The sequence below is a fragment of the Coenobita brevimanus genome, chromosome 7 (assembly GCF_032717465.1).
Source record: "Coenobita brevimanus isolate Jiangsu-jjx chromosome 7, ASM3271746v2, whole genome shotgun sequence".
NCBI lineage: Eukaryota > Metazoa > Arthropoda > Malacostraca > Decapoda > Coenobitidae > Coenobita > Coenobita brevimanus.
This window is the reverse complement of record NC_136960.1, coordinates 14,669,604-14,695,251: the sequence shown is the minus strand read 5'-3', so window position 1 is coordinate 14,695,251 and position 25,648 is coordinate 14,669,604. Positions and strand designations below refer to the sequence as shown.

The 25,648-nt window shown below is 41.7% G+C and overlaps 1 protein-coding gene across 1 annotated transcript in view; it reads right to left on the bottom strand.

The window, feature by feature from the left end:
- The window catches only part of LOC145403575 (uncharacterized), a 119,193-nt gene extending 95,771 nt beyond the window's left edge, over positions 1-23,422 (bottom strand). The window contains exons 1-2 of the mRNA XM_080275256.1: positions 22,346-23,422; positions 21,405-21,910 (exon numbers count right to left, since the gene is read on the bottom strand). Of these exons, the coding sequence (XP_080131382.1) occupies positions 21,405-21,910; positions 22,346-23,422 (1,583 nt within the window). The remainder of the gene's footprint in view (positions 1-21,404; positions 21,911-22,345) is intronic.
- Between the last annotated feature and the right edge of the window lie 2,226 nt (positions 23,423-25,648).

Below are 25,648 nucleotides of genomic sequence, written 5' to 3'. Positions count from 1 at the left end.
ACTAACAAGGCCACACCTTCTCTTGCCCTCCCTCTATCAACACCTGACAATCTTCCATTCACACTTCCAAACATAGATTCCACCTTCCCTTTCATCTTCGTTTCACTCAAAACTAACACATCCAACTTTCTTCTCACAAACATTCTCCCAATCTCCTCCCTTTAGCCTCAATCGTACTACATCCACGCACATTCATAGACCCAATCTTCAGGGTACGGGGATAACTCCATCCCCCATCCCTTTCTCTGGCCTGTCTCTTTTTAGGAACTAAAAAACAGAGGAGGGGGTCCCTAGTCCCTTCACCCCGCCCCTTTCAGTCGCCTTTTACGACACGCAGGGAATATGGTGGCAGTATTCTTCCTAACACAACCTGGCCGCAGAGTAGTAGTACCACCCCATAGTGCGGCCAGGTTGTGTCCCCCCCGCCACAGAGGGGGCCTTAACCTAGTGCCTATATTAATATCGGGGAGCTGAGAATCCCTGTGCAAGCTCGGGCTCTGTGTCCACAGACACAGCCTCGGGTCGCCTCCACGAGGTTCTCTCGAACTTCCCCCTTAACCTACAGTACTTATATTAATATCGGAGAGCTGAGAATCCTTGTGCAAACTCGGGCTCGTGTGTCCGCAGACACAGCCTCGGACTGCACACGGGTCCTCAAACTTCCCCCCTTTAGCCTAGAGTACACATGTATATACAATATCGGGGCAGCTGAGAATCCTTACGCAAACTTGGGCTCGTGTGTCTGCAGACACAGCCTCGGGTCGCCTCTGCGGGTTCTCAAACTTTCCCCCCTTAAACTACTGAACACGTGTATGTACAGGCCCTGGACATACTGTGTCCTGTGAGGCCAACATGTGAGACGTCAGGTCTACACTTTTAACTGGGAACCAGGCTGGTCCTTGGATTACTCAGATCTCTGAGGACGCCTATCTTACAGAACCCAGCATACAACAGTTGCCCGTGTTAGTCAGCAGTTAGCAGGCGAGACATCAGGTCTGAACCTACGTTATCACTTCCCTTGATGTATCTCACAACTAGGTTAAACTGCTGTAAATACAGTGTCCAGCGTGTCAATCTTGCATTAGCCTTCTTGGTCGTGCTAAGACTAGTGAGTGGCATATGATCTGTTTCCAGAGTGAATGGTGCCCCAAACAAATAGTAATAATATTTTTTAACACCATCAACCACAGCCAAAAGTTCCTTCTCAACAGTACTGTAATTCCTCTCGGCGGGTTTTAAACTACGGCTATGGTATGCCACTGGGAAGATTCCACCTTCCGATTCCTGCATCAATACGGCACCTACTGCATCTTGTGAAGCATCAGTGCGCAATATGAAAGGTTTATTGGAATCAGGCAACTGCAAGATAGGCTTCTTGGATAGCATATTCTTGAGGGTGGCAAAAGATCTCTCTTGCGCTTCTCCCCATCCGATGGTGTTTGGAGCATGTTTCTGTAGCGTCCCATACAACGGCTGAGCAATGACGGCAAAGTTGGGGACAAAACTTCTATAATACCCCACTAGGGCGAGGAATGCCCTAACCTGTTTCTTGGTCATGGTTCTTGGGGCTTCCTTAACCTTTCTAATCTTATCACCCTGACACCTGCAGTGATTGTTGCCAACGACATGTCCGAGGAACTCCACCTCACTGTGCGCAGTTTTACACTTGGTAGGCTTCACAGTCATGTTGAAACTCTGGAGTCTACTGAAAACGACTTCCAAGAGTCTGAGGTGCTCCTCCAACGTGGCAGAATGAATGAGAACATCGTCAACGAACATTTCTACTCCTACGATACCATGGAGCACTTGTCTCATGGCACGATTAAATACTGCTGGGGAATTGGTAAGTCCAAACGGTAGGACTTTATACTGGTACAACCCCCTAGGAGTAGCAAAGGCAGTGAACTGACGACTCTCAGGATGAAGGGGAATCTGGAAGAATCCTCTCGCTAGATCGAGGTTCGTGAAATATCGTGACCCTGCCAGCTTGGAGAAGATGGCAATATGGTCACCCATTGGCTCAGCATCCACTTTGGTGATTGCATTTAGCCTCCTATAATCGCCACAAATCCTGACTCCACCATCTTTCTTGCGAACTACTACCATCGGACTACAGTAAGGAGATGAGGACTTTTCCGATAATGCCTGCAGTCTCCATGTCGGCAATTTCCTTGTCTACTGTGTCCTGTAGTCGCATGGGAATCAGATATGGCTTAACCTTTACGGGAGCATTGCTGGTCAACTCAATTTTATGACACACAATCTTTGCAAGTCTAGGTTGGTCTGAGAAGACATCAGCATACTGACAGAGCAGTGACCTTAAGGCATTTTGGTCTCCTACTGATAAGTCAGGGTTAAGTAGGACATCTCCAACAGTCTCCTCCTGGTGAAACTGAACAGTTAAGGGCTCATCATCATGGTCATCAGCTGGGATCACCGCAGCTGCCCCAGTTCCTTCCAGTGGCTGGTCACTGTCATCAGCCACTTGTAGGCCAGCCTCCTCGGGGTTTGACTCGTGATAAGCCTTCAACATGTTAACGTGGAACCTCTTACGAAGATTCCCCATCTGAGTTACATAGTTGAGGTCTGAGATGCTCTCAACTATGTCATATGGGCCCCTCCACTGTGCTAACAACTTGTTCTGGGCAGTGGGGAGTAATACCAAGCATTTATCGCCTGGACTAAACTTCCGAAGCCTTGCCTTCTTATCATAATAAGCCTTTTGAACTTCACGCGCCTTGATCAGTTCTTCCTTAGCTAACTCGCACGTCGACTGGGGAAGGTCAGCCAAATCAAGGACGTAGGTGTAGGTGGTCTTGACTTCAGGGTCGGGTTCTTCATCGTCCCATAACTCACGAAGAACTTGAAGTGGGCCCCGGACCGTCCTTCCATACACCAGTTCAAAGGGTGAGAATTTCAATGAATGCTGTGGGGCTTCTCGATAAGCAAATAGAAGAGGAGCAATGAACCGCGGCCATTCCTTTGGCTGTTCGGCGGTCATGCGCCTCAACATCTTCTTGAGAGTCCCACTGAACCTCTCACACAACCCGTTACACATGGGATGATACGGCATAGTCTGTAAGCCTCGGATGGACAGCAACCTGAACGCTTCATTCATCATTGCTGAAGTGAACTGCGAACCCTGATCGCTTAAGACCTTAGGGATACCTACATGACAGAACACTTCAATTAATGCCTCAGCAACAGTGACGACCTCTATATTCTTAAGGGCCACGGCTTCAGGCCACCGTGTGCTGAAATCAACAATAGTGAGGATATACTTTGATCCATCACTAGCCCTAGGGGAGATTGGCCCAACTATGTCAACTGTTACTCTCTCGAACGGTTCAGAGATTATGGACATTGGTTTCAATGGCGCAGGACGGACACGTCCCCGGTCAGTGGTATGCTGACATACATCGCAGGAACGTACGAGCCTCATTATTTCCTGTCCCATTCCTGGCCAGAAAAAGTCAGCATGGATGCGGTCAGAGGTCTTCTTTTGACCCATGTGACCTCCCATCGCTGAACAATGACCTAATTCAAACACTGCTCGGCGATACTTTGTAGGAACGACAAACTGCAGTCGAACCTCACCCTGGAGTGTCTGTGACTCACGGTACAGCCGTCCTTGCTTACGAAGGAACCTGGCTTGTCCTCCCCGTGAATATTTAATCACTTTACCCTCCAGCTTCTTACGCATTGAGGCAAGTGTTGAGTCAGTCTGTTGCTCTTGGACTACATCTTGACTACGAATCAGATCTTGCGGCATTGCGACGGTCAAAGGAGTGGGGGGATTTGGAGCCTTGGCCATGGCTCCTGTTACTGCAGCAGCCGAAGTCTAAGTAGCAACATCTACGGCGCAACTATTTTTGACGCCAGGTATGTTGCCTACAATGAGGTCAAATAAAGGTTCTGGCATGACAACTGCAGCTGTCAGGCCAGTGAAAAATGGAGATGACACCTGGATACGTGCCTCAGGGAACAATCTCACTGATCCATCAATAAGTCTAACTTGGATCTGTCGACCTGTATACTCATCAGGCTGAACTAAACTCTGCTTAACAGAGCAACCTGAGGAACCATTATCCCTCGGAACATTTACAGAAACACCTCCCACAAACCCTGGCTGAACAAGAAAGGCAGTGTTGCTGGTGGAAGGGTCTGAGGAGGTAGCAGCCAGTCATTCATGAGATTGCGGAACAACCGATGCAGCAAACGTGGCGCCCTGAGAACTAGGTGTCTGAGGAGTCATACTCACCATCTGAGGAGGTGGAGCATTGACCACCTGTGGAGGAGAGTTCATGACCGGAGGGGGACTCGTGAACTGTTGGGAAGTACCTGTACTGGTAGAGATGGCACCACCGTGTGCTTGTCGTGGAATGAAGGCTGCATTTGCCTCCTGCCTCCGATACACTGATTGACCTGACTGAGGGTATGTGGCTTGTCCTTGTATTGCTGCTGCTGCTTGGGGAACTGCTGCTGGTTGGGGTGCTTGTTGTACCGCATCCAAGCAGGCTGCTGTGTATTTTGCCCCTGGTCCTTCTGCAGTTTGCTTGGACCTTGGCCATTACTCTGAGAATGGCCTTGGTGCTGGGATTCAGTCTGATACGGCTTCCCAGACTTGGCAGTATCTTTTCTGCTGTTCCAGGTGTTTTGCTTACGAGTTTGATACCCGTATGCAGTGAAATATGCGTCAGCCTTTTCCATCATTTGGCTGGCATCTTTCACCTGGCAGATCGTAAGCTGTGCTATGAGCTCAGCAGGCCACGACCTCTCTAGCTGTGTACGCAGCATAAGGTCAATTATCCCCTCACACGTGGAAGGAGTTTCATCTTTCTCCATCCACTCACCTAAGTAAGCAGTGAGATGGTCGAGGAACTGAACAGCTGTCTCCTTGTCTTGGAGACAAGCTCGCATAAACTGAAATTTGGCGTTGTCTACTGTGAGACCATACGCCTTAATGAGTGCAGCTTTCATCATCTCATACGTGAGATTGTCTCCACGAATTCTGTGGAGAATATCGAGGGCAGGGCCCTCAAATAAACTAAGAAATTGGAGCCGCTTAGCTGCCTCATCCAGTTGATACATGTCTACCATTTCCTCAGAACAAGCTATGTACGGCTCGATTCGCTCGCCTTCCTTGTATGAAGGAAGCTTGATGCGTGGGGTCGCCAGGACATGTGCAGGGAGAAGGCTCGTGGAGCTTGGACCAACTGCACCAGACGTGTCTGAAGCCAAGGAATCTCGCTTGAGCTTCAGCACTTCAAATTCATGTTTTCGAGTGCCTCTTGCTCGGCACGTTCGTGTTCTCGTTCTCTCTTGCTTTGTTGTAACTCGTATTGACGTTCTCTCTCTCGTTCCTCACGCTGTTCTCGCTTGTGTTCTAAATCGAGTTCGTTCTGTTTTCGCTCGTGTTCGCGCTGTTCTCGCTCATATTCGCACTCCTTTTCGCGTTCCTCACGCTGAATTCGATGCTCTTCACGAGCATCACTCTCGTGCTGCTGTTCGTAATTAAACCGAGAGAGGACGAACTCCTTGATTTCAGTTGGGTCCGTAAGACCCATATCTTTGGCTTCCTGTACATAGATGCTGGTCGACATGATGCTAACTCAATCTAAGTACTAGCGACTCAGTACTGACTGCGATTTTTTTTGCAAAGAGAGATGCGAATAATCAAAAATAAAGAATATAGGCACAGGTTAGTGGTGACCAGTTTTATCTAATTAAACTGGGAACAATCTCACTGATCCATCAATAAGTCTAACTTGGATCTGTCGACCTGTATACTCATCAGGCCGAACTAAACTCTGCTTAACAGAGCAACCTGAGGAACCATTATCCCTCGGAACTTTACAGAAACACCTCCCACAAACCCTGGCTGAACAAGAAAGGCAGTGTTGCTGGTGGAAGGGTCTGAGGAGGTAGCAGCCAGTCATTCATGAGATTGCGGAACAACCGATGCAGCAAACGTGGCGCCCTGAGAACTAGGTGTCTGAGGAGTCATACTCACCATCTGAGGAGGTGGAGCATTGACCACCTGTGGAGAAGAGTTCATGATCGAAGGGGGACTCGTGAACTGTTGGGAAGTACCTGTATTGGTAGAGATGGCACCACCGTGTGCTTGTCATGGAATGAAGGCTGCGTTTGCATCCTGCCTCCGATACACTGATTGACCTGACTGAGGGTTATGTGGCTTGTCCTTGTATTGCTGCTGCTGCTTGGGGTGCTTGTTGTACCGCTTCCAAGCAGGCTGCTGTGTATTTTGCCCCTGGTCGTTCTGCAGTTTGCTTGGACCTTGGCCATTACTCTGAGAACGGCCTTGGTGCTGGGATTCAGTCTGAGATGGCTTCCCAGACTTGGCAGTATATTTTCTGCTGTTCCAGGTGTTTTGCTTACGAGTTTGATACCCGTATGCAGTGAAATATGCATCAGCCTTTTCCACCATTTGGCTGGCATCTTTCACCTGGCAGATCTTAAGCTGTGCTATGAGCTCAGCAGGCCACGACCTCTCTAGCTGTGTACGCAGCATTAGGTCAATTATCCCCTCACACGTGGAAGGAGTTTCATCTTTCTCCATCCACTCACCTAAGTAAGCAGTGAGATGGTCGAGGAACTGAACAGCTGTCTCCTTGTCTTGGAGACAAGCTCGCAAGAACTGAACTTTGGCGTCGTCTACTGTGAGACCATATGCCTTAATGAGTGCAGCTTTCATCATCTCATACGTGAGATTGTCTCCACGAATTCTGTGGAGAATATCGAGGGCAGGGCCCTCAAATAAACTAAGAAATTGGAGCTGCTTAGCTGCCTCATCCAGTTGATACATGTCTGCCATGTCCTCAAAATGAGCTATGTACGGCTCGATTCGCTCGCCTTCCTCGTATGAAGGAAGCTTGATGCGTGGGGTCGCCAGGACATGTGCAGGGAGAACGCTCGTGGAGCTTGGGCCAACTGCACCAGACGTGTCTGAAGCCAAGGAATCTCACTTGAGCTTCAGAACTTCAAATTCATGTTTTTCGCGTGCCTCTCGCTCGGCACGTTCGTGTTCTCGTTCTCTCTCGCTTTGTTGTAACTCGTATTGACGTTCTCTCTCTCTCGTTCCTCACGCTGTTCTCGCTCGTGTTCTAAGTCGAGTTCGCGCTGTTTTCGCTCGTATTTGCACTCCTTTTCGCGTTCCTCACGCTGAATTCGACACTTTATACGAGCATCACTCTTGCGCTGCAGTTCGTAATTAAACCGAGAGAGGACGAACTCCTTGATTTCAGTTGGGTCTGTAAGACCCATATCTTTGGCTTCCTGTACATAGATGCTGGTCGACATGATGCTAACTCAATCTAAGTACTAGCGACTCAGTACTGACCGCGATTTTTTTTGCAAAGAGAGATGCGAATAATCAAAAATAAAGAATATAGGCACAGGTTAGTGGTGACCAGTTTTATCTAATGAAACTGGTAAAGAAAGAAAATTAAACAAACAACTGACTGTCTAACTATTATGTAAATTAATAAAAATGAATCAATAATCACCAGTAAGGTAGTGCCTATAGACTTTAATGATAAATACCTAAATATGAACGAGTGAGTATTGTTTCGTGGATGGCTTTAGAGCTAGGAGTTAATATCCTGGAATGAGGTCGGCAATTGTCATGGGGTTTATAAAATAAAAGCAATTGTTAAAAGATAATGTTCAGTAATACTGAAGAGCAGTGACAATGAATTATCTTGCTAAAATCAAGCAGTGATTACTTAATGCTGGCTTGCTTCGCCGATTCTCTCAGAATGAGAATTTATAAACTTTCTCAACAGTACACCGCAGAGACTAATTACTCATAATTGCTGTTTTTAGTACTGTTAGCCTCTGGAGAAAGTGACTTCACCCCTGACAATAAATAACTAATACTATTAATGACATCAGGTTCTTGCTGATGCGTTAACTCCTAGAAGGCACAACGGATTTTAAGCTTAATACAACAAGACTGGCCTAAGTACCAGTTATGAATAGCAAAGCCTTTATGCAAGCAAGGAGCTATAAGGGAAATAAGCTTAATTATGGAGAAATGAAACACGAGGTTACATTACATTAAGCTCAAAGAAAAAGAACTGTTAAATTTATTGATTACAAAGAAATAAATTTAACGTTACATCTCGAAGTGAATTCAAAATAAAGAGATCGCACTCACTTGCTCACTCAGAAGCTAACCTCTTAAACCTAGGAAAATACGAAAAGGAAATACAGGTCAATGTAGCGTATCACCAAGGAAGGGTGGGAGCCTGGAGAACGTAGGCTAGTGAAGTCTGGGTGCTAGATGACCTCTCTCACTCTTACTACTGGAGCACAGAACCACACTCCGTCGCAACAGACAAAAGACTGATTCAAATACGATGCGTGTGGTAGGATGCACAGGCCAGCTGGAAGAAGGCGTGGCCAACGGTTGAGGCAAGCACGGGCAAACAATATAGAAACAATAATATCGCTCAGTAGAGCACTTAATGACGTGCATTAGAACGGTCACTTTTGAAACAGTGACGAATGTTTTGAAAAAAGTATACCATCGAAATGGAGAGAGAAACGGTTAACTGAATGATACACAGTGAGTTTTCCACTAATAGTTTGTGGTTTCTCACAAAAGGAAAATGTCGCGAATTTGATTCGTGACAATTTAATACCAGCTTTCCTAATGAATGGTGCACACAGATTTCGCCCTGTACTCAAAATGCACATCTCTATTTAGCAATACTTCAAAAATATCGTTCCTCGCCAGTCCACTGAACCATTTGGAATAATATCTCTTTTGCTAATTGTACTTGGTAGTAGAGGGAGACAGAGAACGAGGTGGTGAGATAAGGTGCGACAGTATGCAAGTGAGGATAGTATGTCGTGGGGAGAGTTGTTACTGGGTAGGGATACTAATGACCGAAGACCCTTTGTCGAGATCAAGCCTTATAGGATGCGACATCAGGCAATGGAGGAATCGTTGTGGAATGCGGAGAAGGGGAAACCAAATTAAGTGACAGGTTATAGTGGCAAAATAGTAACAATTAACAAATATGAATAGTTCTTCCTCTGAGTATATATATATATATATATATATATATATATATATATATATATATATATATATATATATATATAAAGATAGATAGATAGGTATAGATATAGACAGATAGATAGGTGGACTGATAGGTAGCTTGGTAGATGTGTGTGTGTGTGTGTGTGTGTGTGTTTTTTTCCTGTTAATGGTACAGCTTTGTCATTGCACTTTCCCTTCACATCATCAGTCATATTCGGATCTGCCCGAATGAAACAGAGCGGGATCGTTTGAGTAAGATACAGGTGACGAGTACAACATACAGATGGAGTGAGCAGAAACGTGACTGGTAGCCGACTGTAAGATGGAGCAGGATTTCAGTATGATAACGGTGACATGAGACAGACTCATGACTGTCAGATCGTTAGCGTCTAAACTGGTTCACTTCAGACAGTACAGCATTCACACAGACTAAAGCAGTTTTAGGGTCACAGTTTCAAAAAACATGTAGACAGTCTTAACAACATTTTGTCAGGCATTTGAACAGTCGGAGGAAGGGTGGAATGACGTTAAGGGTGGAGTCTTGAGTAAGTAAACAAAAAATTCTATTCCTTGTTGGTATGGTGACAGAGTGCTCGAATCAAAGTTATGGCCATATCTTACGCGTATCATTTTGAATCACCCACATGTAACTGCTGGTTTTCTGCCATGTTAAATGCAACCAGAAGCTTAAATTCCTCTACTACTATCATTGTTTTGGACAACGATAGCTGAGCCTTTGACACCTACGCTTTGAAAGACACGGTGGGTTTGGCTGTTTTGTCGCCTATTTAGAGGTGTGAGGCAGCAGACAGGTAGACTGGTTGCTCTAAATCAGCTGTAATGTGTACCGCTTCAGTAAATATCAAAGATCTTCAGTTTCCTCTAATAGTCCTCCCCTCCCCCCCCTCTCTCTCTCACACACACACACACACACACACACACACACACACACACACACCACGGGTTACAGTACCCAGTGTGGAATTTAAAAATGTGTAGGAAGATAATGACAGAAGAAATGAAGATGTGGAAAGAGAGAAATGTGTGAAATGCTTGTCTACCCTTTTTATATGCGTCTTTGGTAGTGATGATAGGGATGATAGTAGTAGTAGTGATTGTATTAGTGATGGTAATGTTGATAGTAATGATGATGGTAGTGATGACAATGACGGATGTGATGATGATGACAGAGGTAGTGATGATAGTCTGCCAGTCACCCAGTCACATTTATTTTGTAATATATACGAATATTTACATATACTGTACATACCGGTATCTTAGAAACTGCATTTATATATACAAAAAAAAAAAAATACAAAAAGGAAGTGGTTGCGATAATAGTGAGGGTAACGATAGTGATGTGGGTGGTGGCGATGATGGTGGTAGTGGTATAGGACTACATAATAGATAGATAGATAAATAGATAGATAGAGAGACAGATAGAAGCAGGAAGTCAAATGATGAGAAGGTGTTGTGTCTGCGAGAATCGAGCAGTGCTAAACATGCTTACACGGAGGAAAGCTGACAACAGCGGCCAGTAAGGAGATGATGCAGTTAGCTGTCAGCAGTCCTCTCGTGAAGAAAGATCTGGTAACCATGAGGAACATACGTGACACACCCCTGCTACACCAGATTTTTAGGAAAGAGAGTTTAGAAGGAGACAAGCGACCCTAGAGAGAGGTCGAGACGGAGATTAGCCTTAGAACAGAGAGAGAGAGAGATAGCGAGACAGGGAGGTAGCTACCCGGGACTTATACTCGTTCCGTGTGTTTAATATTTCCAAGACAAATAAAAATAGTCCCATACTATTCTTTACCTCTCCTGTCACTACAAGATATAAAAGCCGCTCGACCACAAGTCTAAAATATACTTCTCTACAAGTAACTACAAAGTCTTTATGACATTTGGTAGCAGCGAACGTATACGAACCTCGTCTACGAATCAACATTAAATTACTACAAAATATCAAGATTGAAAACAACCAACAACATCAGCTCCTGACAGTATTCTCTCCATCCAGCCCCCTCCGTCTCCCAGATCATTACGCTGATGCAGAGGTCAAGAGATCACTCGACGCCTTGCAAGTAGCTTAACGACAAACCAGCAAATCTGCGGACATCGTCTCCGAATTAAAAGCAAATTTCTACAAAAGCAACCGAGACTACAAGATTAGCTTCAGTTCTACATTGAATCCTACAAAATACAGCCTACAGTGCAAATAGTCTTCATCCTACAACGAGTAAATCACAAGAAAAAAAGGACCAAGAATACATCAAGAAAGAAAGAAAACAAACAAACAAACAAACAAACAAACGGAGAGTGAGAGACGACTCACAACTCATAACCACCAGACCTCACCCTCCTCTCTCTGCTACATCCACCCAACCCCCACCGCTTACGCAGGTGTGAAGAGGTCAGGACGACGAAGCAAACACCAAGTCCATATTCACAACTCATCTTACTCACTCGTCTTCACTCAAGTTACTCATCGCTACTCATTCACTCACCACAGCTACCAGTGTGGGAAGCCGACGTCACCATGTGCTGAGACGACAACACGCCAATCAACCCGCGAAGGACAACGCTATCACCACGTGCACCACCACTCACACCATTTTCCTCCACGGTAAAAATTAGTGAGTTACATAGTTACTTCATTCATACAATACACAGTGATAGACAATAAACTTCTGCACAAACATATAAAACGTGTTGTATAGTTACAGCTTAAATACACATACTTACTTCAGTTATCTGCATAACTCAAACACTAAATAATCACCAACGATAAATATTCTACACTGTATATATTCATTCATTTATTATAACATTTATTTACTACCAACGAGTGTTACCATTTATACCTACATAAAATACGTGTTTCATACATACAACTATACATTAGTACATCTACAAGCGATAAAGAAAATATACCATCACAGTTACTCAGTGAGCAATTAAAAGAACTGTATTAAACATTTATTAATTAAAGCTACCTAGTGGAAACATATAAATTAAGTTACAAGGTAAACTAGAAAAAAAAAAAATGGCCAACACAAATGCCGTTAGCAAGAGTGAACATCTTCAACACAATCGTGAAGACAATGATTTCCACACAGTGCTGACACACTTATTACTCACGATAGGTACAGGTGAACAACAAATCAGTGTGTATAGTTAATACTGTATATAGTGTATATATTTTTTATATAAAACAACAAAATATGGGACTATATAATATCATTTTCAATAATATCTGTGTAATATAAACTAAACTTTAACAAAGTATCTCAAGGAAATTAGCCAGTAATTATGTAACCATGAACAACATGGAAAAAAGTGTACACAAGCAATGAGAAACAAACTATGGAAAATCAATACATACAAAAAATAAATAAATAAATAAAAAAGAAAAGAAAGAAAGAAAGAAAAGTAAGAAAGAAAAAAGAGAAATAGAGTAAGATCACATAACAAACAAATGAAAATAAGTGTAAGTGTTACTACATATGCCAAAATACCACATAAACTACAAACAAAAAAAGCAAATTGTGTCTCCACAAACAAGTGGCATGACACATCATCACTATCATCGACCGCAGCATATGTTAGGACTGAAGTTATTACAATTATGTTACACTTATTACAATTATGTAACTACAAACAATACTACAAACAATATGTACCATTTCTGTGACAGTTGCATTAACAAGATGTAACTTTTATGTAACTTTAACTACAATTTTGTAACTACAAACGATATGTAACAATTATGTAACGACAAACGATTGCATTATGTTACACTTTGCCAATTATGTAACAGTTGCATTAACAAGATGTAACTTTTATGTAACTTTAACTACAATTATAAGGCCAAGACACTTACGTAATAGTTGCATTAACAAAATGTAACTACAATTATAAGGCCAACACAATTATGCATTAACACAATATTTAGTAACAATTCATAAAATGTTACAATTATGTAGTACCACAATGTTAGTACAATATTATGTCATACAATTATAGCACAATTCTATATTACCAGTATCATCATACAAGTTAGATGAAATATTAGACATTACTAAAGTGATAACTCAAATATGTAATGTATAACTTAGCAGTATTACCATTGCACAATTATATTGCATTTATTCAAATATGTATACAACTTGTTTAAATGTAATATTACTGAATAATCACTATTTACTATGAATAATATATGTATACAATATTCATACAATTATGTTACTTTACAATATTATGTATTTCACTTAATTAGCTTATAAGTTCATTATAATGTATGTAGTATGTATTAATATGTTATAACTATTAAATGTCGATGGTACGCCATTTTCGCGCGGCCGAGCAAATATAGGACTACATAATAGATAGATAGATAAATAGATAGATAGAGAGACAGATAGAAGCAGGAAGTCAAATGATGAGAAGGTGTTGTGTCTGCGAGAATCGAGCAGTGCTAAACATGCTTACATGGAGGAAAGCTGACGACAGCGGCCAGTAAGGAGATGATGCAGCTAGCTGTCAGCAGTCCTCTCGTGAAGAAAGATCTGGTAACCATGAGGAACATACGTGACACACCCCTGCTACACCAGATTTTTAGGAAAGAGAGTTTAGAAGGAGACAAGCGACCCTAGAGAGAGGTCGAGACGGAGATTAGCCTTAGAACAGAGAGAGAGAGAGATAGCGAGACAGGGAGGTAGCTACCCGGGACTTATACTCGTTCCGTGTGTTTAATATTTCCAAGACAAATAAAAATAGTCCCATACTATTCTTTACCTCTCCTGTCACTACAAGATATAAAAGCCGCTCGACCACAAGTCTAAAATATACTTCTCTACAAGTAACTACAAAGTCTTTATGACAGTGGATATGTAACAGTATAAAGTATAAGTATTAATGATATGTTCGTCGTTTGAGGAACGTATTCAATCTGACAGCAAAATCCTGTGTCACTCATGATACAGATGAGAGGGATCGAATGAACTTCCGAACACCTTCAATGAGACGCTGAATGTTGGAGGGATGTCTTAATATGTTTCATACAGCAAGAACGCCGGATATAGTTTTTCTTACATAAGATTATCCTGCCTCTCGATCATTTCAGGGAGTAGATTTCGTATCCCAAGTACTTAGCAAGAAGCAACATAATTTTGCTGAAACCACTGGCTATTGAAATCATCTCAGAATCGATGGAAAGTGACAAACTTGCAGATAACACTGCGGTAATTATCTTGAATCAGTCAATGAATGCCCGGCTTCTTTTTCGAATCAGAGTGGTCCCTCTGTGTCACCGAATCCCACTGTAAAATGTACTGTACACTTCGCACTTGCAAGAACTCATTGCTACCCAAGCAGTGCACTTCACACAATTCAACAGCTTATTGCAACCTAAGCTATACATTCAGACTTGTAAAAGCTCATTGCAACCCAGACTGTGCAATTCATATAAATAAGGATCCAAGCAAATCATGCTATGCACTTTAAACTGAGCATAGAAGCTTCTGGGAACATGATTATTACTGCGTTCACTTCCACACTGTTCATTTTGACTGGTCACTTTGCCAGTAAGGTGTAAGTGGGTTTGCTTGGTTATTCCATCCGTCATCTGCTTCCATCCTCTCACTGAATCACAGACATATAACGCCTCTGGTACATTTGTTCGTGTCTGTTAAAGTATTCGATGTATACTTGGTGTAAGTTAAAATAAAGTTTTTGTTTTAGGATCCCTGTTTTAGGATCTGGTACGCAGTGGACTGTCAGAGACCAAGCTCTTGTGAGTCTCAGAGACTGGCTGTTCTAAGACTTTTTGTGGCTAATTGCCTGACAGCCGTCTTTTTTCGACAGGAATACTACTCTAAGTAAGGGTACCTGATGTTAAGCAGACCTAGAACGTTAATGGTGTTTATGAGCCGTCCATTAAGGGCGGCCTATAATGGTGTTAGACGGGGTGGTGCTGACCGTGTAAGTGACGGGGATGATGGTGGGCAGAGATTCTACTAAAGATTATTAAGGGAAGGTGAAGAGGGCAAGGTGGCTACCAGTATAATGGTGCTGGAAGGAAGCGTAGAAGGTCACAGCTTGCACTAAAAAAAACTTAGTATTTAATAACTGGTGGATCTTGAATGGACGCAGGGGGCGTTGGCAGGACATTAACCATTCCAACCTGCTGCTTTGCGGTTGCTACATCAGATTTGTTAATATTTTGTGGTGTGTCAGCAGCTTGAAATAAAGGCAAGAAAAACAAGCCACTTCTCACCGCTAGACAAAATGTTAAGTGATAAATGGAATGCCCACAGTGAGAATCCGTGAAACGGGGTGTGCTTTATCCAGTTTTTGTCCTGACTTACGTGACCGGACAATCTACATTAGAAACCGATTCCGACGTCAGTATAAACGCTCCATTTGGTTAGATTTGGGAGGAAATTGTGGGCTGCCTTCTTCAGTGTCTCATGCAGATCTGATTTTGCACCACAACCTACAATGATCAATTACCCGGATAAATTATGACCCAGTTGTCTGGTCCAGTGACGTACAGCACCCCCCGATCCAGCCACCTTTACATAATATACTCATTATCAGCACCCGATGACGGTGTGGTCTTAATACTGTACTTAACGCCGACCCGATACATCACCAGACTCGACAAACATAAAGCAGAAATCACTGCCACACTGGTAACATCATCATTATGGCACATAACGTCAATTTTGGATGAGAGAGAGAGAGAGAGAGTGTGTGTGTGTGTGTGTGTGTGTGTGTGTGTGTGTGTGTGTGTGTGTGTGTCACTGATGTGGAAGGCGTTTTGTTATGTGGTACACTGAGATGGGTACAGTAGTGTTTGTCTCTTCGCTCGTAGTGCTCACGTACATTACATTTCCTTCACATTTTGCACATTCTTAAATTATATCATCCTCTTCACACTCTGCCCAAGTACTTCTTCCTTCTCTGAACTGCTACTTACTTCTTCCTTGTCCTACTTTATCGTTCGTCTTTGCTTCTCCCATCCTTACTATACCAATAATACCCCATTCTCAATTTCCTCTTAGTTCGAGCTTCAGCTGCACACATTTCTCTCTTTCCTTCTTTTACACATTTCACTCTCTCATGATTGCCATGCCTTCGCCTTCCTCCCTATCTCTTGCTTCCATTTCAACCTATCAGTCATCTTTCTCTTCCTCTCTTTCATAATCTGTTTTATGTCATCTCTTCGCCTGCTTGTGTCCTACACTGTTATTACCTTTTTGTCTCGTAATTTTCGTTTCTCTTTCCTCTCTGTTTCGTCTCGCTTTCCTTTTTGTCTCTGGACATCCTTCCTCCACATTATAAACATGCTTCGCAGTTAGAGTTGTTCTTCCTCAAACACCCCTCTCTTCTTTCACTCGTTATCTCCTTCCTCCCTGACCCATCTTGAGTTCTCTTCTTTCTTCGTCTACACCTTTCCTCACTTTCTCCACAATGTATACAAGCTTCATATTTTCGAAAGCATGTTAGCCTAAATCTTGCCGTGTCCACCATCCTACCAAAATGTTTCCAGATAATAGTAGCCTAAACTTATATATGTCTCCACACTTTAATTTCTCCGTCCATGACGCTTAACGTGTGTACGACGCGAAGCTGCCCCAAGATTAAATTAAACAGTCTGTCGTTAGAAAAAATGGGACATTAACGTGTTGAAAGGATTAACCATTGTACGTCGGGAGAGTACTGAGCTGAATAAAATCGTTTTGCGGTAGCAAGAATAAAGATTATCGATCGTCATCAGAAGGTCAACATGCTTTTTTTTTTTTTTTTTTTTTTTTTTTTTTTTTTAAATCACGCGGCCATCAGTCTGGGAAAAAAACGTCAGTGTTGCATCCCTTGGCGGCCATATGCGTCCCTGGCCTACCAGGAGTTGTGCATACCTGTATACGATGTACAGTCAACAAGAGTTCCACCTGGACCACTAGTCGCGGGATATGGCTAACGTGGCAACAGCGCGTGTGTGTGTGAGTGTTCTTGTGTACATGCTCGAGAATTTTTCGAATCATCAAGCTTCATCCTCTTTGCCGTATTATATTATTATAGGGTCATTGTATTATGCTATGATATTGGCTAATAAATACTGTGTGATTGGTATAATGAGCTGTGCACTATGCTATTTATAAAGTCTGATTTATATAAAATAATTCTTTTATCTTGTAACATGAACCACGATACAGGTTGAGCTGTGGTTCAGAAACAGTGAGCAAGTTCACCCATAAATGGCGCGATGTTTCTGAAACACAGCTCAACCTGTACCGTGGTTCACGCTACAAGATGTCGGATAAACAGTGGCGAAACTTAAGCTAAACCGGGAACACCAGAGAGGAGGTTGATTCAAAGGGCAGCCATCTTGTCAAATCCCGCATTTTTTCATGTCATTCAAACAAGTACATAAATCAGTCATTGGAAAATAAGTACTGTTATTATTACAACTTTAAACTCACTTGCAAATGACTCAGCACAATCAAATAAATTTATACCAATACTTAATTACTCAAAAATCTCAAGCAAAAGACAAGAAATGAATAATCTCAAACATTAGGATAATACCTATAATAGAAATGGATATTTGGTAAGTAACAGTCTGGTTAGTACTTGGATGGGTGACCGCCTGGGAACACCAGATGCTGTTGGCATCCCTACGTCAAGTGGGGTTGGTGGAGGATTAGTGCCCCTCTCTGTAAAACAATTAACTCTAAGCCCTTGGCCACCCCGTCTGGGATACATGGCGTCTGGCAATGAATGAATGAATGAATGAACAGAAAACTAGTGATGACTAGACAGTGACTAAGAAAAAAAGGACAGAATACTATATTATTCTTAACATACTCCCCACCATAGGAGCACTTTAGCTCCTATCCAAAGTTGAGCAAATTAGAAAACTACAGTATTTTATGTTAAAGAAAATGAACTATTCTTCAGTTCCACAAATTACAAAACTACAAAATTATCCTCTTTCTTAAAGCTATAGTTTATAAATCACAAATCCAGTACTGTACGAGGCTTTATCATACGCCCTCTTCTAGATACCTTCACCTGTTCATGACTTTCAGTTTCATCATCATCATCAGCCACTTCAACACTGTTTTCATCCCTGTTTTGGGCAAAGTTTTTTTGAGTAGCTGGTGAATTTAAATCATCATCACAATTTATGTCATAAAAAATCTCTAAGTCATGTAACTTCTGAACAGGTCTACACAATATACCCTTGGCAGTTTGTACCTTTACACATCTTACTACACCATCCCTGCCAGGAAATAAATCAGTAATTATGCCCAGAGGCCAATTCATTCTAGGGACATTATTTTCCCTAATTAAAACTACAGAACCTCTCTTCAGGTTACAATTAGCCTTAAATCCCTTCACAGTAGGAGGCAAATTCTTTAAGTAATCATCACTCCACATTTTCCAGAATTGGTTGAGTTGTCTCTTACGAACAATTTCTCTTTCACTTAAATTTTTGTTACTTATATCCAAAGGTTTATCAGAAACATGAGGCTGAAATCCCGCAACTCGACCAATCAGAAAATGTGAGGGTGTCAAGGGGTCAGCAACATCTGGTTCTTCATTGACATATGTAAGAGGTCTAGAATTGACACAAGCTTCTACTTCAACCAAAATTGTCTCAAGTTCACATTTAGTCAAGCATTTAGTACCAAGAGATTTCTTAAGAGCTGATTTAACAGACCTTACAAGCCGTTCCCACCAACCTCCCCACCATGGGGACCTGGGAGCGATGAATTTCCATTCAGGGCTTAATAGACTAAAATACTGCTGAAGCTTACTTGCTACACTTATAAAGGTTTTGGCATTGTCAGAGTAAATCACTGAAGGGAGACCTCGCCTTGCGGAGAATCTCCTTATGGCCAACAGACAATCAGGTACTGAAAGTGAGTCTGTCAATTCTAAGTGGATAGATCTTGTGACAGCACAGGTAAATAATAAAATATACAATTTATTTGAAGGACTATCAACTGCAAATAATGGGCCAGCAAAATCTAATCCAGTTATAGCAAAAGGGAATGTAGATTTAACTCTCAATTCTGGCAAAGGGGGTGCTGGTTGGTTACAAGGCCTTGAGTCAAACCTTTTGCAAGCTACACACTCTTTGCAAACTCTTTTAGCAAGTCTTCTTAATCCAATTATCCAGTAAGAATTTCTAACAGTTGACATAAGCGTGTAAACACCAGCATGCTTCAAAAATTTATGTTGAAACAGAATTATGAGTTTGGCCACATGACAATTTGGTATAATTATTGGGTGTTTGCTGTCATAACTCAGGTCAGAATTCTGTAACCTACCTTTAATTCTGAGCAATCCATCAGAATCTAAAAATGGATCAAGGTTCCTCAGTGAAGAATTTCTAGGGAGTGGTTTACCTAGTGACAAAGCATTTCTTTCTTTCTCATAAAATTCTTTCTGAACACAGATGAAAATTTTGTCCTTTGCTTTACTCAATTAATTATAAGTGAGAGGACCTGAAAATTTAGTACTTTTGGGTTTAGAATTGTTAATGAATCTCAAAACCCATGCAGTAATATTCATGATCTTGGTAAAATCACTCCATTTATTAAAATCTAAGGCAGCTGTGGCTTCCTCAACAACAGTCATAACCAGGCCTTCTCCCCTGAATTCTTCACAGGAAAAATCAACATCATTTGTCTCATACTCATCAATAATCTCAGTAAACAAGTTCATTGAGGAATCAGATAACCATTTTGGACCTTGAAGCCACAAGTCATTTGAAATTAGTTGATCACCAGTCACACCTCGAGTAAGCAAATCAGCAGGATTATCTGCACCAGGGCAATGGAACCATTTACTTGGAGATGTTAAAGTCTGGATTTCTGTTACTCTATTGGCAACAAACATTTTCCACTTAGCAGGATTCCCCTTAATCCAAGACAAAGCAATCTTAGAATCTGTCCAACAAATTAGCTTAACATCATCACTCAGATGTAGGGCAGATTTCACAAAGTTAATGAGACGAGCACTTAACAGAGCTCCAAGTAATTCCAACCGTGGCAAGGTAACCCGCTTGATAGGAGCAACTTTTGCTCTAGACATAACAAAGGAAACATTAAATTGATTATCTAATTTAGGAATCCGCAAGTAAATACAAGAGCCATATCCTTTCTCAGAGGAATCACTAAAAGCATGAACTTCCAAGCCAGTTACTGAATTCAAAGATAGGCCTGGAAAATAGCATCTGTCAATCTCAAAATTCTTAATTAACTGAATGCTGTTAATCCAGCACTGAAACTTATATTGCAACTCATGAGGCAAAATTTCATCCCAGCCAAGTCCTAGACGCCAAATCTCTTGAAACAAATTTTTAGCATACATAGTGAAAGGACTAATTAAGCCAAGAGGATCAAACAGTCTAGCAATGAAACTTAATACATTTCTTTTAGTGAAATTTAAATCAAACTTATTATCCAAGTTGAGACCCTTAAAGGAAAACACATCTTCTGAGGGATTCCAGTACATTCCTAACAATTTTGTTACACCAACCTCATGTTCAAACTGTTCATGCTGATTAATCAAAAAATCATTGTTAGTGTGCCATTTGGATAAAGTCATGCCTGCATCGGACAATATACTTTTAGCTTCACTAAACATTTTGCAGGCTTCTTCTACAGTATCTGCTCCTGAGAGCCAATCATCAACATATAAATTTTCCTTAAGTTCTTGTACTGTGACAGAATTATGGTAAGAGTCTAAATGGTGTTTGATAGTGGCATTCAATAAAAATGGACTACTAGTGTTACCAAAGGGCACCCTTACAAATCTCATCACACGAACTATGTCACCACATTGCCACAAAAAACGGTGAACATCTTGATCAGGGCGTTGTACCTTTATCTGCAAAAAGGCTTTAGTAATGTCTGCTGTCAAGGCAATATTCCATCTTCTGAATCTTATTAAAATTTCTACAAGATCAGGAATTAATGAGGGACCAGATTCCAAACAATCATTCAGTGAAACACCATTAGGTCCTGCTGCAGAAGCATCAAAAACAGGCCTTACTTTAGAGGAAACACTGTCTCTAATTACTGGTCTATGTGGCATATAGTAAGTGGGATAAGGACTTTCTAACTCAGAGAAAGGAACCTCAACAATAATGTTATCCTGCTCATAACTCTTAAATACCTTGTCATATTCTTCTTTCAGATCAGGGTTTTTGTCAAATTTATAGTTAAGTACAAACAATCTCTTTCTAGCATGTTTCTCATTATTTAGTAGACTTAATTTTACCTCATCACTTATCCAAGGCAAAGCAACCTCATACCTGTCATCAACATACTTAATTGTGTCCTCAAATTTGTCCAAAACAGGGTCTTTAGGTGGTTTATCTTTCTCAGTATAAATACCCACACTTTCAAGACTCCAAAACTTATGCAAATCTGACTCATTGACATTTTTGGTTGCACTGATACATAGCATTTGATGAGATACACTCTCCACATGGCCGCTCAAACATGAACCAGACAAAATCCAACCAAATACTGATTCATGGGCCACTAAGTCATCAAATCTGATAACATTATCAGCCGAAACGAATTTCCAATAATTATCAACACCAACCAACATATCTAAAGTGAGGTCACGGTCACGTCCATAGTCCTCAGCCAACTGTAGCTGTGAAAGAGACTGCATAACATCATCAGGCAGCCTCTGACGTCGCAAAGGTGGACAAATAGACATAACTTCAACTGCAAGTACAGAATGGTTATTACCCTCAATGTCAACTAAATTCAAGTCATACACATTCCTTTCTTTACTGTCTTGTGATTTCTGATTACCAAAAGCAGAGTAGGAGGTGTATTTTGAAGTGATCCATTTAGGTTTAACCCTTCTGACAAAATTATGACTCACATAGGTGGTATCTGCTCCAAAATCAAACATAACAGTGGCCAAAACAGACTTACCACTACTTGAACAAACTTTGACTTTGGCTGTTTGCAAAACAGTAGACTTTTTCATTCTTCGATCATGAGAAATACTAACATGTTCAACAATACTGACTGAATCATTAGATTGACCTTCTGACTTTTGACTAGAATTTTGTTTAAGTGAAGGTTTATTGTGAGTCTCTGAATTAGTTTTACCATTGTTGCAGAAGAGAACATTATGGGACCCATTACATTGAGTGCACTTAACTTTACCTTTACAACCTTTAGAAACATGGCCCCTGGAAAGACACTTAAAACACAAATCAGCTTGTCTAACCTTCCCCTCTCGACCATGTCTGTCCAACCTCAAGATGTGCCAGCACTTCTCAGACTTGTGTAGCTTCTGGCAGAACACACACTGCGGTGAACCTTCCTCGGATGTAGTCTGCAGGGCTGAAGCAGAACCAATCTTCCTCCTTTCGCTATCTTCTCGCCGAGGGTTGCCTTTCTCCACGGACAGTTCCTTGAAAATTTCAGACCTCTCACGACACTGGATCTCCTTCTGCAGAAACTCGAGGAGCCACTCCAGGTCGCCTTCATGTCCGGAACTTTCCCTCGACCATTCCAAATGTATTTCTTGTGGAAGACGAGACAGGATAACTGGAGTCAACACCACACCGTATTGGTTACCATTGATACCGAGGCCTTCCAAACTTCTCACATGCCTCAGTAGCTGATCTTGAAGCTTCCACAACGAATCGACGTAACTGGTTCCCTTCACTCTGGGTGTTAAAGAGGCATTTAGTAAACCCTGGACATGGGCAAATATTATCCTCTCTGGACGGCCAAATCTTTCCTTGAGGAGATTACAGGCCACAGTGTAGTTTGCAGTGGTAAGTGCTATCCCCTGGATGACTGATAGAGCTTCTCCTTGAAGTAATGATTGCAGGTAGCTGAATTTGCTGATAACTGGCAGCTCACTCTGGTCCACTAAAGCCTCAAATCTGTCCCAAAACGACTGCCAATCTGTCAGTTCACCAGAAAATTTAGGGAGCTCTAGTCTGGGTAATTTAACTTCTGACTTATCTTTACTAGATGTAGATACAGTGCTATTATCATTTGTTGCATCCTTGAGTCTTTTGGCAGCCTCAGCTCTAACCTTTCTTGCTGCCCTTCTAACTTTATCTGCTTTCTCTATGTCTTCCTCTAACTCAGCAGGGTCTTCTAACTCCACTGCTGCCTGAAGATCATCTAAATTTGCTAGCCGCTTATCAAAATCACTAACGGCTGCTTCTAATAACTCTTGAGTGGTAGACTCGTCATCTAATAACTCTCTTAACTCAGTAATGCTTCGAGTCAACCAACCTTTGGCAGCCGTCCTCCTCTTTACCAAGTCTTCCAACGATTTCTCCATTCTTCTCGCAACTAATCCGGGCTAAATACCTTCTAGCAGACGTCATCTAAAGGCTCCCGGGTCTGGGCACCAGAAATGTCGGATAAACAGTGGCGAAACTTAAGCTAAACCGAGAACACCAGAGAGGAGGTTGATTCAAAGGGCAGCCATCTTGTCAAATCCCGCATTTTTTCATGTCATTCAAACAAGTATAGTCGGGGAAGAAAGAAGCTGGACACAATTGGCGGCCTCTGGCAACAACTCCTATAGTAAACACGTAGGTGGTAGTGGAAATGCATGAATGGAGGGGTCATGTTTGTATCGTAGTGTGTGATTGGTCAGCGCATTGCCGTCTGTCATTGCCATGTAGTCAAATATTGGAGAGGGTTTTGAGTATGAAAAGGCCGTGGTAGACATAATAGATATTCACCCTGTGTCATAGGACATGTAATATCTTAATTATTATAGAGAATTGGCAAGTTAGGTATATTTATTGATGTCACTGATATTTAGTGCATTGTGCAGCTGAAAGTATTTGTGGAGTCAAGAGCATCAGTCTTGAGTGTAGGTTCAGTACGAGACCGAAGCCTCAGATCCTTGAATAAATCATAATTGTTATCAAGAGAAATACATAATTTATTTGCGTGTTCGTATGAATGCTTTATTAATGATTATGTCATTGAAATATGACGTTGGTGCTGATAATCTTTGAATATATTATGCGTCAGTAAAACGTTCCTCCCATGAACGTGGACAGAGCTTCATTGAGCACCATCCCTTACCAAGTTGTGGGTTGGGGAAACCATGTGCACACACATTGTTTCTTATTTTCTTCATCCAACTGCTAATGAAAAAAATACTGTGCAGTTACTAAAGAGATGTTTGCTCGATTCATAATAACAAGAGACTGCTGCCAAGACAGATATCTCTAATACACAAAGTATTCCTCTTAGAAGACCTGATGAATATGTTAGCGTTTTATCCTAGCTAACGCTACACGATTCTAGTTCAATTACAGGGCATCGTTGCATATTTTTGGTTAACTCTTTCGCTGCGAGTTTTCTTCCGGTGATGTGTCTGGTGTCAGAGTAAATTACTAGTCACGTGCGGTAAAGCCCGAAGCACTAAATGAAAGGTGTCGTAAGCTTGAGAATGTTACTGAAATTACAATAATTTCATTTAGCATTCACAATGTCTTTCCAAATAAAAAGTAAATTTGTGATGCTGTAAACTGAGTAAAAGTGACACACATGGATTACAGTATATTCAGTTTCACCTTAGGTGATTTCACTCGAATAACATACAAAATCCTTTACATTCGAAGCATCTTCTCCATAATGTATTTTTAAGTATATACTTGAAATATCAAAAGTTTTAATATAGTAATATGCTTAACAGTAGACGATTTTGCTGATACCTTGGAACAATCCGCCTTGAATAAAGACCATCCAAAGAATAAAGGTGATAACGATAAGGTTCCCAACAGACAAGTATTTTCAGTGATACAGTAATGTGCTACAATATTATACATGCCATATTATTTAGAAAAGTTTTTTTTCTTCAAACTTTTATTAATTGCAAAGTACTCGAAACATTTATGTCTCTTAATGTTGCGAAAAACATAATATTAGAAACCTTGGTATCGTTTGACCGTCGCCTAGTGGTATGCCAACATTAGCTCCACGCACCTTGGCAGCACCAGCTGTCAAAATGAATTCGACTGAGATTGCTCAACGCGGACACATTAAGGGTATGACCGAATCTGGCCTAACACCTTCAGAAATGTCATGGGATCTAGGGATATATCGCACAACAGTGTATAAGTGGTGAAATTGTGATGAGGAAGAACGTCTTGATGATCGACAAAAGTCAGGACACCCCAAGAAACTACACCGAGGATGAAGCTATACATGGAGCAGCACCAGCAGACCCCTTAACGAATGCTGTCGCCATCAGGGAACAGCTGGGATTCGACATAACTTCATCGACAATGAAGAAAAGACCACATGATTATGGTATACGACATCGGACGCCCACAATCAAAGAAAAGCTGAGAAAGTGACACAGGGAACACCAACTTTGCTTTGCCCAACGGTATGCCGACGGGAGACTGAATTTCTGGGGGCATGTCATTTGGTGAGATGAAAAGTCCTTCTGTTTAACATCACATGGGAAACTTCATTGTTTGCGCAGAGATACTGAAAGGTAAGAGTGTATGACTAAGATATTTAATGCTGAGGCTGCAAA